Raw genomic sequence first — 16,698 nt, 5'->3', positions numbered from 1 at the left:
ATAGTTTTAAACTGTGCTGTGCGAAGTACGCTAGATCGGGTATTTCTGCTTATGCTTGTTTTGCCCCTAGTGACGTCATCTCGTCTTGCGATCACCTAATTGGTGACGTCGTCAAGCGATCATTTCTGTGGATAATTGCAACAGTTGGGCTTGTAGGCAATGTTATTTTGATTGTTGTTAACCTCTCATACAAGAGAGGCGAGTTAAGCCAAGGTGACAAGGCTTACATCACAAACTTAGGCGTTTCTGACTTCCTAAGGAGCGTTTACGCCGTCCTTATTCTTGAAAGTGACGTGTACCACGGGGACAACTACGTCATCTACGAGAGCCAATGGCGGGAAAGTTCTCTGTGTACGGCTGCAGGTTTTCTGCTCACACTATCGTGTGAGACGTCCACCATGTTTGTCCTGTTCATCACTCTAGACAGGTACCGTATCTTTAAAAACCCCTTGCGTCCATGCAAGATTCCTCTTGTTGGTTTAGTCGCCTCCGTTGTCGCTGTTTGGGTTATCGGTCTTGTTCTGGCTATTTTACCTGTTCTGTACCCCGAGTGGGAAATCTACTCTTCCAACGGCATGTGTTTAGGTATTACTGTAAACATGAAACGCAGCACAGGTTGGACTTATTCTTTCGTTGTTTTCATCGTCTTCAACTTTCTTCAGCTTATTTTCATCATCGCTGGCCAACTCGCTATCTTCAAGTCTATCGCTTTGTCCTCAGATTCACAAATAAATTCCTCAACACATCGCAGACGTGAAATCACAGTGGCCAAAAGCTTGTCGTTGGTCGTGTTGTCCAACTTTTTCTGCTGGTTTCCGGTGTGTGTTGTCGGTCTGATGTGTTCCAGTGGACACACGTTTAGTCCGGACACGCATGGCTGGCTGGCCATTTGTGTCATCCCCCTCAACTCAGCCGTGAACCCGGTACTCTACACCCTGCCTGCCGTCTACCAAAAATGGCTGACATTTTATCGCGGTAAACTAATTGCCCCAAACCAGGATTATAATAGAAATGCGGCGAAATAACATTTTTAATGATATCTTGTTTACAAACATTGTCGTGAGGTCTGAATGTCTTAAGCCAACTTTAATTGATGTATCGACATGTGTTTTTTATTCACAATATTTACAAGTTAAGTGGCTTCTCTCCGCATGTTAATCACACCTATTAGATCGGGTATTTGCAATGAAGTATCAGTGGAATAATTCTTTGCCGAAGTGTGAGGTTCACTCCCATTTTAAACGGAAAAACTATAGCCATGTTAATAATGGTTTTAAAATTGACCGAAAACCAGAGTTTCTTCCAGGCATCTCTTCATCTACCGCCCCCGCACAAAATGGAATTTAAATAGAAAACATACTTTTACCAGTGTCCGCCCCCCCCCTCGGGAAATATTGTCCGCCGCCTCTTCCCCCTCCCCGAAATGATCAAGCTCCCCCCCCCCGGTGAAAAAAACTCTGGAAGAAACACTGTCGAAAACTGGCCTAGACAGACCGTGGCCTCATCAATATATTTTTTTAATGCACACCATGCTTGCCATCTACCAAAAGTGGCTGACATTTTATCGAGGTTAACTAATTACGCTAAAACAAAATTAAAATAGAAATGCGGCGAAATAACATTTATAATGATCTCTAGAACTAACCAGAAAGCAACAGATTTATTATAAGGTATTCTTTCATCCACCTTCGCCAGTGGACCTATTCAGTGGTTCCAGTGCTTTGTTGTGGGCATTTTAAATTATAACCTGGTGCAAATATATTAGGTGCGGTACTCAATACTTTGTAATAGCTTAAAAATAAACTGTTCAATATTTTGGATGTGAAACAAACCAACAAATGTAAATAGGTGATCTAACAATGACAATTTTTTTTTTGCTTTGATAAATTCTATATTTTAATTGCTTTTGATCTTTGTAATCGCGATCTGTTAAATTAAACAAATAATTTTAACCAATATTTGTTATGTTGTTGACTATGTGTGAAAATAATTATAATTATTGCAAACAAACATTTAAAAAAAATAAACCCCATACATATGTGCTGTCGAACAATAATTTAATTCTATAGAATAAACTTTATTCTGTTGTCTTAATTTCAGTTATTTCATTTAAGTAGGATTTGTGTAAAAAAAAAAGTGAAAATTTCAATGTCGTAAGTCAAATGTATTGTATCGATTTGGTATGTTTTCTTTGGCATACAATAATAAAAGCATCTACGTTAAAATCTCTTAGCTTTTTGAAAGTTTCCTGAAGTGTTATTAAAAAGAGTGTTTCAAGTTTATGTTTTTGGAAAAAAAAAATGTACAATTCTTGTTGTTAACGTATTTAATATGTTTATTCTGAAAAAACGCAATTACCATGATTATGATGTCTCGCACCCTGCTCCCCTACTCCCCCTGCATACGCCACTGCCAAACCCGTCATCTCTATGATATCCTACAAAGCAGGAGTTCTTTGACTAACCACATGTGACAGCTTTGCTTTTCATCGCCTGTCAGACAATGTGGCACGCCTTCTCAGAGGTGCATCTCGTCTGTTCGTCTAAATAATGGAACGACGGCATTCAAATAATTTCAACATGTCAAGAGAGACACTTTGTTTTTAAGTGAAGGTAAAAAAAATGTCACCGACTTTCTAATTCAAAAGTAGAAAGAACAAAGCGAAAACAAATTTGTATATGAGCTTCTAATAAAAATGTACATTAGCGGTAAGGTTTATCTTTGTCTAAAATAACAGAAGTTCTAAAAGTCTGGATAACTTTGTCTTTGATTCCATTTTACTAAGTGCTTCTACAATATCTACCACTGGAATAACAATATGAAACGCATTTCTTTTAACAGCTATAAAAGTGACCGAGGATATAAAAAAAGATAAAAACTTAAGCTTTCGATGTAGTTACAAAATGAATTCATTTAATTAATCTTACCATTAGCTGTTTTAAAGGAAATGGTTTTTTTTAAATGGCATGCGTTGCAAATTTATATTTTCCTTGATATTTTTGTAATTTGAGAATAAACGAACGTTTTAACGTTGTAACGGTGCTATTCAGAAATTGTGGATAAAAAATACAAATACATCGAGGCCATTAGAAACGAAAGAGAGCTCCATTTCTGTAGCGTCACCAGGCGGGGAGACATCATCCATGGAGGTGATACCTTAAAACTTTAAAAGAAAGAATAATTTAAACTAATAAAGTATATATTTTTTGTTTTGTTTTTTTAAATATTCATAGTACTTCAATGTGAATTTGAGGTACGTGCGTAAAATGCTTATGAGTGAATATAGCTGAGCTTTAATCTAATATCAGTCTACAGGCTTAATTTTGAAATTATTGGCTCCACCAATTGTTACGACCCGCAATTGATAATGCATGAGATGGGCATAAACTACTTACCAGTCAAGTACAGAATACAGAGTATCTGAAATGCCATTTTCACTATTTTGAGAAAGGTGAAATGTCCTTGCTCCATGTTGATAAATTGTAACGGACCAGTTCATGATTTCACTACCCGATTAATAAAAAAAACAGCTTCAATAAAGAGTTGAGTGGAAACTTGAAGAAAGTATTTCGCAAAACACTAGGAATCGAAGATCGTAACTATTGACTATTTTAGCATGTCCCAATACAAATTAACAGTGATCTTATATAGGCCTATTTATATATATATATATATATATATATATATATATATATATATATATATATATATATATATATATATGTATGTATATATATATATATATATATATATATATATATATATATATACATATATATATATATATATATATATATATATATATATATATATATATATATATATATATATATATATATATATATATATATATATATATATATATATATATATATATATATATATATATATATATATATATATATATATATATATATATATATATATATATATATATATACAAAATTGTAGGTAAGCTGTCAGTTAAATGACTCACCTGTCAGTGATATGCCCCGCCTCTCATTAACGATTGGCTGACGACCTGAAAGGATTAACTCTTCTATTATTAACCTTTACAAGGGAAGATTTTATCATTCTTATATCAGGCTCCACCAACCAGGTTTTCAATGACCTTTGAGGGACAGTCGAGAAGTCACTACCTCGTTGTCCGAAACCTTTGTCCATGACAAAATATCTCTCGCAGTCTGGTGATGTACATCATTTTGCAAACGACTTGATTATTGAACTCTTAAGTTTTAGTATTCGTCAATCCATCCATCCATCCATCCATCCATCCATCCATCCATCCATCCATCCATCCATCCATCCATCCATCCATCCATCCATCCATCCATCCATCCATCCATCCATCCATCCATCCATCCATCCATCCATCCATCCATCCATCCATCCATCCATCCATCCATCCATCCATCCATCCATCCATCCATCCATCCATCCATCCATCCATCCATCCATCCATCCATCCATCCATCCATCCATCCATCCATCCATCCATCCATCCATCCATCCATCCATCCATCCATCCATCCATCCATCCATCCATCCATCCATCCATCCATCCATCCATCCATCCATCCATCCATCCATCCATCCATCCATCCATCCATCCATCCATCCATCCATCCATCCATCCATCCATCCATCCATCCATCCATCCATCCATTCATTCATTCATCCATCCATATATCCATCCATACACCCATCTACCCATACACGTATCCAACCATCGCTCTCATATATCTATCCACCATTACACTCATCCATCAATCTCTTAAGAACTAATTGTTTGTACTTGTCTGTCGTCATATGTTTTATAGACCTTAGTCCTACGACTATCATTATCTGGTTGTCAAGTGAATCAAATATATATCTGCCCATCAAGAGAGAGTTTCTGGTTCTCGTCAGTTCTGCCACCTGCGCTGGTAAGAAACAGGGGCTGTGGTATCCAAGATACTAACGTCGCTTCTAGCACGGTCTTGACAACGACGTCTCGCCAGGATGTACTTTTGACGGACAGGCTGAAAACTGGGATACTATGGCATTTCAGGATCTACCAGTACAAATAAACTGGTTAGGGGGGGTCGTGTTTTCCCACACTTTACTCTCCCTTCACCACAACAATCAAGTGTTTCATGTGCGTTTATGGCGAGACAACTCGTGACTTATTAAACAGTTGTAGCTATATTTCACACATATTTTTACATACATAGTACTTCATATGCAGCCAAAATACAATAGTCCTACATATATTTCTGTAATAATGTCGTAAAACTGCTGCAATAATGTGCCATTAATGTGCAAAGGTTGAAGCACAATTGCACCATAAAGTAGAAAACAGGACGCCAGCCGAAAAATAAACTTTTTCATCTGCGTACAACCAGAGGTAATAATCATTTTTTTTACTTCAAGGTATATATAATAAAAACATCAACATTAAAATGTTTTGACTGTCTGGGCTTTTGTTGAGCTCGAAAAGCTTGAATTAAAACGAATATTATTTAAAAGAAATAATAGCATAAGGAAAACAAATAGGCAATCCAGTAAGTTAAGTGGAGTTATCTTCCCTGTCTGTTGGCAAAGGATTGGCAGATGTAAATTTCATAATTATTTTCTACTACGGTATATGAATCTGAATATCATTTTAATGAGGTTAGAAAACTAATTTATATAAATGCCAACGAAAACCAACATTCGCAAAACATTAGTCATTCTAAAACCCCATTTACCATTCAAATTCAATAGCTATTGATAAGATTCCTTTAAGAAATAAATGCTGTAAGTTTTATTTTATCTATTATATCTTCTTTTAGTTTTATAGCTGATGTTAAAGCAAATCCTTTCAATTTGTTACTATAGTTTCTAGACGTCATGAAAGCACTTAGTAACCGACAACAAATATTTCACCTCTTGGATCTTCAATCTATTAAACCAAAGGAAAACATCGCTAATGTGCAGTTCATTATAAGCTCATACACAAAATGATTTTGTTTTGTTTCTTCTGCCTTTAAATTACAAAGTTGAAGACGTAGACGGATTAATGTTTAGGACAACTTGACTAGAAAATGGCGTTTTTAAATTTTCTGCTATGGTTTCTAATCGTCACTAGTAAGTAGGCTATTTAATATCTTTGGGTTGTGTTCAATTTTATTTTTATAATAATTATTATAATAACTTCTAATACAGGTCTTGGTAAAATGCTGGAAATACACTTGTCCAAAGGTCGTTTGCTCTAAGGTCATTAGACCGAATGGACGTTTGTCCCATTCAAGCTAACGTCTATTGGACCAGACGATCTTCGGGCAAACGTCCATTCAAGTGCCCTACTCAATTATAAAACTATGTATTTATACAATTATAATTTTCATAAACTGTACAGCGGAAAATAGAGCATGATATTTGAAATGCTCTTAATTCATTAGAAAACAACTAAACAAATGAAGAGGAACACCGCATTCGTGGGTGGGAAGGGGGGGTGGCTCTGATCTAAGAGGGGCGACAAACGTAATAGCATAAAAAATAATTATATGCTCATTACTAGCTGCTATGCTTAATTATGCACAGTCAAAGTAAAGAAAATAGATTGTTGCCTAGCTGGCTTTACTTACTAGTTCAAATGTCCGACACAAAAAGCTGTTTTTCACCACCATAAATAACTAATACAAATGAGAGAGAACGCGACATTGATAGTTCGCCCCGGGTTCCGGAATGGGTCGCCATGCCCGGTGATGTCCGCTTAGTTCTAAAAAAAAACCCGTAAGCAGTCTAACCCGTAAGTCTCGAGTTCGAATCCGGGTCCAAGTCGGTATAGAGCGTTATTGAGTCCACCCAGCTCTGATGGGTACCTAACTCCGGTTGGGGATAGTAAAGAGATGTCCACAGCTTCCCTACATTTGCCTAGGTCAAGCAACATATGAACTCTACTTAATGTGCCCAATAGATCGCTAGGTCTAAAGAGGATTCTTTACTTTTAGTTTAAACTTTACCTAATCAAGGCATTTGACAAAAAAGGATACACGTAAATAAAAAAGCACCCAACATACGTGTATGAAATATCAGTAAAAAAAATATAGGTTAGGCAACGTACCTGTACTAAGATTTACGTAGGATAAGTGTAAAAATAGATACGTAGAAAAAAACAACAAAAGTAATAACATTTCAGTAAAAATAATCACGCAACATATAAAATACATATGTAATTTAAAAAAAAGTAAATTCGATATCTGAATTATAGATTAATGTTGAATGCGTATAAAAATGCTTGTAAAATGAAAAAAAGGCGTCAGTTAACCAAAATAATTGTCAATCATCCTTTAGATGCTCACGTCTGCTGTGAGAGACTACCTCTACAAGACTGCCGTTCCAGCTTTGTCGATATCGTAATCTTTACAGATTGCATCGACCCTGTTCACAAAAACCGACTTGCAAATGTCGTCCAGTTATTTACTGACAGTGAACTCGATTACATTCGCAGGCTACGCATCGCCCTTTTCATTTCAACGGAAACCGCGCCAATTATCGGATTTCAAGAATACAACAGTTCCAGAGAGTTTATATCACAAATATTTAAACTAAAACACCAGAAACAGATAGTATTTTACAAAGACGTAAAATATTTAGACTACGGAGTCCGCTACCTTAGAATAAACAGGGACCCTACAACAAACGGAAGTCAAATTATAATCGTCTTTTCTGGTAGTTCTTATGGTCGGGAATTTTTTAGCTTGAGTTCTGACGATGGCGGCTACAACAAATTCTACAATATCTATTTAATCAATGTGTATTTCATTGTGGTAACCAACGTAGAAGTGGCGGACTGGCCGCTGTATGAGTATCGAAACATCGTGTACATCACGGCGAATGATGATCTGGCAGCCAATCAAAAGGTGACCATGGCGTTGTGTGGACAGTGTAAAGAAGGCTGGGTCCCATACAGAAGTCAACTCAACCCCGTCCTTCTGTCATGTTACTAGATTATCGTGTCGGAGTCAGCCATTAGTCACCATTAGTCACGTAACCGCTGCTGCGGCATGTAAACAAATGAATTCCGAACTCGTTGCCATTGAGACGAAAGAAGAATTTGAATATTTGAAACGCGTCTTAGATTCAGAGCTCCAAGCGGAATTACGATTAAACTGTTCAATTTTAGTTCACACAGGTCTGTGCAGAAAAATCACTGAAAGAAACTTTCGATTGGAATGGGAAAATAAAAGACCAACGTTCTTCGACTATCCTTCTTTTAATGTAGAAAATTACTTTTGTAATGACGACCCTTGTTACGCATTGGAACTCTTTTTGGCGAAAAATTCAACATTTGAATCACGAGATCGTTTGACTGTCCAATGCAAGATTGTTCCCGCAAATTCAAAAGCGAGCCAGATTTCTATATGTGAATTCGATGCCAACAACGTTTACTTTCACGGGGTGTATGACGTGTCAAAGAGACTGCTTCTGTCTGAGTTGCTATACAGCAGCCTGATTAAAAAGTCAATTTCATGCCGACAAAGATTCGCATGCAACTCCTACTCGGCTACCGTCTGCTACACTTTTGTCTGCAACGGGTATGCCGACTGCCTAGATGGAAGCGACGAAAACATCTGTCATCAAAGAGAAAACGGCTTCCATGGAAACAACCACTTCTGTTTCAACCCAGTCGGGGGTTTGAAGAATTTCGAACGTGTGAAAACTGAATTTCGATGCGATGGGATTCCAGACTGCCCGGGTAACATGGACGAGAAGGGTTGTGAGGAGTGCTTGGAATATCCGTGCAAAGACGGGGGGTGTTTGCCGCAGCAATGGGTGTACTATCATACTGCACTGGGCGTCCCAGATAACAAAACATTCAGGAATGAAGTCGCAAGACTCTTAAAACAGTGCCGAAATTGTATTGGTGGAAGTTGTATTGAAGAGATGAATGATGCTAAAACGATTTGCAAGAAGGAAAAGAAATCGTTTTTGAATGATCTTCGAGGAAGTAAATTTTGGAATTTGTGGGCTCCTAAGTGTGTGTATATGAAAGGTAGGTACAGTAAGAAACCATTAGGGTGTGATGATATGTCGAACTTGCAGGGGTGTGAACTTTTCGAGTGCGCGAGAGGTCTGTACAAATGTCACATGTCATACTGCCTACCTCTGTACCTGCTCAACGACGGGACGATGGATTGTCCGCACGGCGATGACGAAGTCAACAGTGACAAGGCTAGGAACCGGGTCGTTCACTTCTGCCAGAGCTCTGTCATCGTGCTGGATCAGACCAATGTCTGTGACGGGGTACCGCAATGTCCCCGGGGGGACGACGAGATGAACTGCTATAGGACATGCCCGACAGGTTTGACGTGCTCTTGGGGTGTGTCGTCGGTAGTGGACCGCTCCCGGGTCAACTCGACTATCCTGATGTTCACGCTTGACCAGAAGTTCAAGTTTTTAAATTTGACTGGGATCGATTTCGCCAATGTGAACTTAAATGGTTATTTTTATTTTAAACAGCTCTTAGTTTTGGATTTATCTAACTGTAATTTAAACACTAGTGTTTTGAACACACTGGTAAATAAGCTAGGCGATAGTTTAAAAAGTATTTATAACCTTGACCTCAGCTTCAACCCCTTTGACCAATTAAGAATTGATAATTTCATTAATTTACGACGCTTGGATCTATCATTTACAAACATAAAATCGTTGTCTATTTCCGCGTTCTTATTGGTAAGCCCTTTCTATCTTGATTTATCTTACACTAAAGTTCAACGAATGTTTATAGAAGACGCTGACGTCAACGAAAGGATAATGTTCAAGTATTTGAATTTAAGCCATACTAGACTGCGGAGTTTAGAGTGGTTACAAAAAAATACGGTCATCTCCCGTTTAGACCTAAGGCAGACGAAGTTAAACTTTTATGACGAAGATTCCAAATATTTGAAGCATCTAAAAATACAACAAGCTATCCACGGAGACAGTTTTAAATTGTGTTGTTCGAAGTACGCAGGGTCAGGTGTCCCTGCTTATAACTGTTTTGCCCCGAGTGACGCCATCTCGTCTTGCGAGCACCTAATTGGTGACGTCATAAAGCGGTCATTGCTGTGGATGATTGTTACGGTTGGTCTTGTGGGCAATGTTATTTTGGTTGTTGTTAACCTCTCATACAAGAGAGCCGAGTTAAGCCAAAGCGACAAGGCTTACGTCACAAACTTAGGCGTTTCTGACTTCCTAAGGAGCGTTTACGCCGTCCTTATTCTTGAAAGTGACGTGTACCACGGGGACTACTATGTCATCTATGAGAGCCAATGGCGGGAAAGTTCTCTGTGTACCGCTGCAGGTTTTCTGCTCACACTATCGTGTGAGACGTCCACCATGTTTGTCCTGCTCATCACTCTAGACAGGTATCTCATCTTTAAAAACCCCTTGCGTCCATGCAAGATTCCTCTTGTTGGTTTAGTCGCCTCCGTTTTCGCGGTTTGGGTTATCGGTCTTGTTCTGGCTATTTTACCTGTTCTGTACCCCGAGTGGGAAATCTACTCTTCCAACGGCATGTGTTTAGGTATTCCTGTAAACATGAAACGCAGCACAGGTTGGACTTATTCTTTCGTTGTTTTCATCGTCTTCAACTTTCTTCAGCTTATTTTCATCATCGCTGGCCAAATCGCCATCTTCAAGTCTATCGCTTTGTCTTCAGATTCACAAATAAATTCCCCAACAAACCGCATACGTGAAATCACAGTGGCCAAAAACTTGTCATTGGTCGTGTTGTCCAACTTTTTCTGCTGGTTTCCGGTGTGTGTTGTCGGCCTGATGTCTGCCAGTGGACACATGTTTAGTCCGGACACGCATGGCTGGCTGGCCATTTGTGTCATCCCCCTCAACTCAGCCGTGAACCCGGTACTATACACCCTGCCTGCCGTCTACCAAAAATGGCTGAATTTTTATCACGGTAAATTAATTGCACCTAGAGAGATTAATAATAGAAATGCGGGGAAATAACATTTTTATAATATCTTGTTAACAAAATTTGTTGTGAGGTTTCAATGTCTTAAGTCAACTTTAATAGATGTGTCGACTTTGCTTTTTGCTCTTTTCATTACTTCTACATGCAAAGTGGATACCGTCCGCATATTAATTACAACTATTAGATCTGTTATTTGCAATTAAGTATCAGGTGAATATTTCTTTGCCGAAGTGTGAGGTTTACTCAGATGTTAAAGGGAAATACATAACCATCTTAAAAGTGACCGAAACCCAGAGTTTCTTCCAGGCATTTCTTTATCTACCGCTTCCGAACTGAAATTTATATAGAAAATATACTTTTTCCAGTACTTATCCCTGGAAAATATTGTCAGCCCCCCCCCCCCCCCCCCCCCACCACCCGAAAATATCAAGCTCCCCCGCCTCACCTGGAGAAAAAAGTCTGGAAATAGCACTGCCGAGAACTGGCCTAGACGGACCGTGGTCTTATCTAAACTATATATTTTTTAATAATTCCTTGCTTGCCATCTACCAAAAGTGGCTGACATTTTATCGAGGTAAACTAATTACCCTAAAACAGAATTATAATAGAAACTAGACCGCCCGTCATCCTATGGATTACTGTGGATTTCGGGGTTCATCCAAAAATAAAATCACGTCTGCCACTTATCGTCACAAAAAAACAACCGACGCCAGATTAAAAAAGACAGATGTTTTTGTCTTTAAAAAAAAAACCACCGATTTTGATTGAGCATGGGTCTGACCACACTATACCTTCATATGCTGAGAATTTAGCTACAGGTGAACTCTACTTCACCTGCGCTGTAACCCGCAAAGTTCCAATAGGCAACGTTATCATTCACATCTTAAAAATTAAAAAAAAATTACTTTGTCGTGATGTGTCTCGAACTATATCACCTGCATGGTAACTATTAAACTATTTTCTTAGCTATGTGAGCGCTTTCAATAAAGTGTTGAATTAAGTATATAATATACTGTAAAGTAAGAAATTTCAGCTAGGCCGTATTAATTCAAATTAAATTAAATCCCAAACCAGCCAATTTCATAGCTAAGCAAACAAAGATTTATGTAAAATAAAAAAGGCATGAAATATTTTAGTATATAGATTCTAGATCTAGATAGAGCTAGATCTAGATTCTAGATGTAGAATTTACGTTAAGTCTAGTTTTATAAGTTACGTTAAGTCGATTTTTTTTCGTAGCTCTAGCTAGATCTAGATCTAATCTAGAAACTAAATAGATAAATCATAAATCCTATGTATTCTCGAATTAGATGATCATTGAAGCTAAAGAGCAATAATTTATATTAAATATTTAAGAAGTAACAAAGTTTTATAAAAGAAAATACAAATCAATAATGTATTGTGATTTTATACTGGTTTTTATTTTTAACTAATTAATTTTGGTTTGACCTAGTGTAATAGATTGAAATAATTGTGAGGTCAAGGGAACTCACTCTTCTGTATTAGTTATATTTATAATATTGTTATCTTGAGTGATGTCCCTTGTGTACTTCCTTCCGTCCTCTCTGTGTGTTACCATCGTGATGTAGTTAGACCCATTAAATGTGTTATATACAACCACAGGCTTCTGTCGTCAATCTATTATAACTGGCGACGAAGGATAAACATCTACTAGAAAGAGCACCTACTTACGCAAAAAAGAGGTTTGCTAGAGCTTATTAGCTAATTATTTCTAGAATTATGGCGCTGTATGGCCAAATAAAAGAATTTGATGTGAATGATGAAATCATTCAAGATTACCTAGAGAGGTTAAGCTTTTACCTAGAAGCAAACAACGTGACGATAGAAGCCAAAAAGAGAGCTGTTTTGTTAACAGTCATAGGGCCTCAACAATTTAGGCTACTAAAAGACTTATGCACACCAGCTAGTCTAACTACCAAGAGCTTTAACGAGCTGAGCAAATTGCTAACAGACCACCATGCGCCTACCCCATCAAAGTTTCTATGTCGAGCTAGATTTGACAGTAGGACTCGTCAACCAAACGAGTCAATATCAGAATATGTTGCTGCTTTACGTCATTTAAGTAGATTCTGTGAATTTGGAGAAACGCTGTCTGACAGACTATGTGAAAAGTTTGTGACAGGTGTAAACAGCCCTGATATTCAAAGAAAGTTGCTGCTCGAGTCAGATCTAACATTAGAAAAAGCAATACAACTAGCAACTTCATTCCAGCAGTCATCAGATGCGGCGAGATCTTTAGCACCTTCAGAGATCCATGCAGTAAACAGCAGGTTAGTCAATAAACATCAACCCCATCAGAGCATTCCAACTTATGCTAAACAGCCTGCTCGTTCAAATCCTAGATCTAAATCTAGTAATAATCATCAAAAATGTCATCGATGCAAGGGTCCCCATGCATCTCATCGGTGCAAGTTCAAGTCTGCAACTTGTTATAAGTGCAGTAAGCAAGGTCACATTGCCAAGGCCTGCTTTGCAAAGTCTTCGTCTGTTGCTAAATCTAGCCAGTCAAGACAGTACCGCAACCAAAGGCAGCACTATGTTAACTCTCACCAAGACTACCTAACCCAACCAATGAACCACTCTACCAGTGAAAATGCTCAAACTGATTTGCAGCCGGATTTCAACCTGTTCTCTGTGAAATCAATAAGTCATGCTCCCATCAATGTACCAGTTAATATCAACGGTAAGAGCATCAGCTTCCAACTTGACACTGGAGCATCTCTAACAGTCATAACAAAGAAATATTTTGACGCTGTCACAGGAGGATCAGTGCCTCTACAATCATGTCACAAGTGTTTAACAACATACACTGGTGACAATGTTCCGGTAATAGGAGAGTGTATGGTTCATGTAAGTTATAATGGTCAAAGTGTTAAACTTCCTCTTCTTGTGGTTGAAGGAAATGGACCGCCATTACTAGGTAGGAACTGGTTAAGTGATCTTAAGTTAAATTGGGAGAGTATTTGTTCATTAAAGAATGTAAAAGAATCTAGTCTTACTTCACTAGATAAAGTTATATCTGAAAATAAATGTGTTTTTGGTAATTCAGGTTTACTAAATGATAGAACAGTGAAGTTAAGCATTAAAGATACAAATCCAAGATACTGCAAAGCTAGAGTTCCACCTTATGCAATGAGGAATAAAATTGAAAATGAGCTAAGTAGATTGGAATCTAATGGCATTATAAAGAAGGTAGACTATTCCGATTGGGCGACACCCATTGTGCCAGTGTTAAAGAAGGATGGTTCTATAAGAATTTGTGGAGATTATAAAACTACACTGAATAAGCAAATAGAGCTAAATAGGTACCCTATTCCTAACATTGAGGAAATCTCTTTGAATTTGGCAGGAGGAGACAAATTCACTGAATTAGACTTTAGTCATGCTTACACTCAACTAGAACTGCATCCAGATTCAAAAGTCTATACGACAATAAACACACATAAAGGACTCTACCAATATGAAAGACTATGTTTTGGCATATCATCCAGCCCTGGAATTTTCCAAGCTGTCATGGACAGTATTTTTAAGGACATTCCAAATGTTTGTGTTTACTTTGACAATGTGTACATAACTGGTAAGAATGACACTGAACATCTTAAAACACTAGACAAAGTATTAAAAATTGTTGGTGAAAAAGGTTTAAAGATAAACAAAGATAAATGTCAATTCATGTTGACAGAAATTAGTTTTCTTGGTTATATATTGAGCAAACAAGGTATCAGACCTCAACCTGAGAAAACAAAAGCCATTAAAGAAGCACCCAAACCTGAAAATACCCAACAACTAAGAGCTTTTTTGGGCTTGATAAATTACTATGCAAAGTTCATAGGAAATCTGTCTGGTAAACTATCACCACTGTACAAGCTGCTACAAAAAAATGCAACTTGGCACTGGGGTAAACAACAAGAAGCTGCTTTTAATACAGCAAAAGAGGCTTTGTCTGCTGACACCTTACTAACTCACTATGACCCAGGGAAAAGACTTATATTAACATGTGATGCTTCACCAGATGGTGTAGGAGCAGTCTTGTCCCACATGGATGAGAAGGGTGACAGACCCATTGCTTTTGCCAGTAGATCTTTGAACCAGGCTGAGAAAAATTATTCTCAGTTAGATAGGGAAGGCTTAGGCATCATTTTTGGTGTTAAGAAATTTCATAAGTTTCTGTTTGGTAGGAAGTTCACCATCTTTACAGATCATAAACCATTGCTAGGTTTATTTGGAGAAAACAAAACCCTACCTGAGCATGCCTCACCAAGAATTCAAAGATGGGCTATCACACTAACTGCATACAATTATGAATTGAAATACAAACCTGGATCTGAGAATAGTGCAGATAGTCTTAGTAGATTACCTTTAAAAAAACCAAAGCCTGAGCTATGTACCAGAAGATGTATTTGTTCTCTTCACTATCATGGATAACTCCAATATAAATGTGAATGATATTAAAAGAGAAACACAAAAAGATGAGTGCTTAATAAAAGTATATGAGTACTGTAAGAATGGTTGGCCTGAAGAGTCTGTGAATGATGACTAAAAGCCATATAAAATAAGAAATTAAAACCCTTTGTGAAGATAATATAAAAGATGGAGAAGATGCAGTCCATTATCAGTCAGAGTTGCCTAAACAAAGTACTTGTAACTTAATAAATGATTATGGTGATATGGCAATTTTAAATACATTAGTAAGAAGGAATATGATCATCAAACAACCTTGCTAACATCATTAGCACTTACAGAAACTAAAAGGGTAACATCAAAAGAAGAAAAAGATTTTTGCCATTTAATACACCCACTTTAAATACTGGATCACAGTTGCAAAGTGATATGGTCCAGAATATTACTTTTAAACAGTATTTTTGGTTACCAAAAAGCACTATCAGATTACCTGAGAAAATTGATCAATCAAAGAAATCTATGTCAATTAAGGATCTGAATAATAGCATAATACTTTCAGATGCCAATTCAAAAATAGTTCCATTAAATCATGACAAAACATTCATTGAAGGAGAATTTGGTGTTAATAAGAATGTGTATCTAAGAAATTATGGGAGAAAGGAAAAATGGATACCAGGTCAAATTGTTCAATGTACAGGACCTGTGCCTTATAAAGTTAAAAATAACTTGTGCAGATAATAAGTGTGAATCTATCAATCCCACCAAATCTGAACAGTTCACACCAACTATAATAGATTGACGACAGAAGCCTGTGGTTGTATATAACACATTTAATGGGTCTAACTACCACGATGATGGTAATACCAGAGAGGACGGAAGGAAGTACACAAGGGACATCACTCAAGATAACAATATTATAAATATAACTAATACAGAAGAGTGAGTTCCCTTGACCTCACAATTATTTCAATCTATTACATCCCTTTACCCTTAGAACACAATAACACATCTCTCAATAGAACAATTGATAGTATCCTAGAATCACCAATTATATTGTAACATGAACATTATGGTAGATTACATCCTTACAAACAATGCACAATATGCCACAACATAATCAAAATACAAAACAATAATGTCAAAGTCCTTTTGACCTTTAAAATCATAGGTCTAACTTATTTGGGACTTTGATTGTCCTGCTTGACCTTCTCAGTGGCTTCTGATTTGGTGACTCAAGATTCTGACCATCTGGATTCTCTATCTCAGGAGGTCTAGGATTTAAATCATTAACTCCAGAATTTACATTTTCTGACTCCAGACAACTTGGTTCACTCATATCA

General features: G+C 37.3%; 1 protein-coding gene across 1 annotated transcript; it reads left to right on the top strand.

The window, feature by feature from the left end:
- The first annotated feature begins 9,780 nt into the window (after window positions 1-9,780).
- On the top strand, window positions 9,781-10,971 carry LOC131931658 (G-protein coupled receptor GRL101-like). The gene has a single exon (XM_059288487.1). The coding sequence runs from the start codon at window positions 9,781-9,783 to the stop codon at window positions 10,969-10,971; it is 1,191 nt and encodes a 396-aa protein (XP_059144470.1).
- The last annotated feature ends 5,727 nt before the right edge of the window (window positions 10,972-16,698 follow it).

Source organism: Physella acuta, unplaced genomic scaffold (genome assembly GCF_028476545.2).
Source record: "Physella acuta isolate Inbredline_101_S28 unplaced genomic scaffold, ASM2847654v3 ptg001999l, whole genome shotgun sequence".
In the NCBI taxonomy this organism is placed as follows: Eukaryota; Metazoa; Mollusca; class Gastropoda; family Physidae; genus Physella; species Physella acuta.
The sequence above is the reverse complement of the archived record's forward strand: the minus strand, read 5'-3'. Positions and strand labels throughout refer to the sequence as shown.

Excerpts from the sequence above, each read along its gene's own strand:
- LOC131931658 (XM_059288487.1), top strand. The coding sequence starts at position 9,781 with ATGTTCAAGTATTTGAATTTAAGCCATACTAGACTGCGGAGTTTAGAG.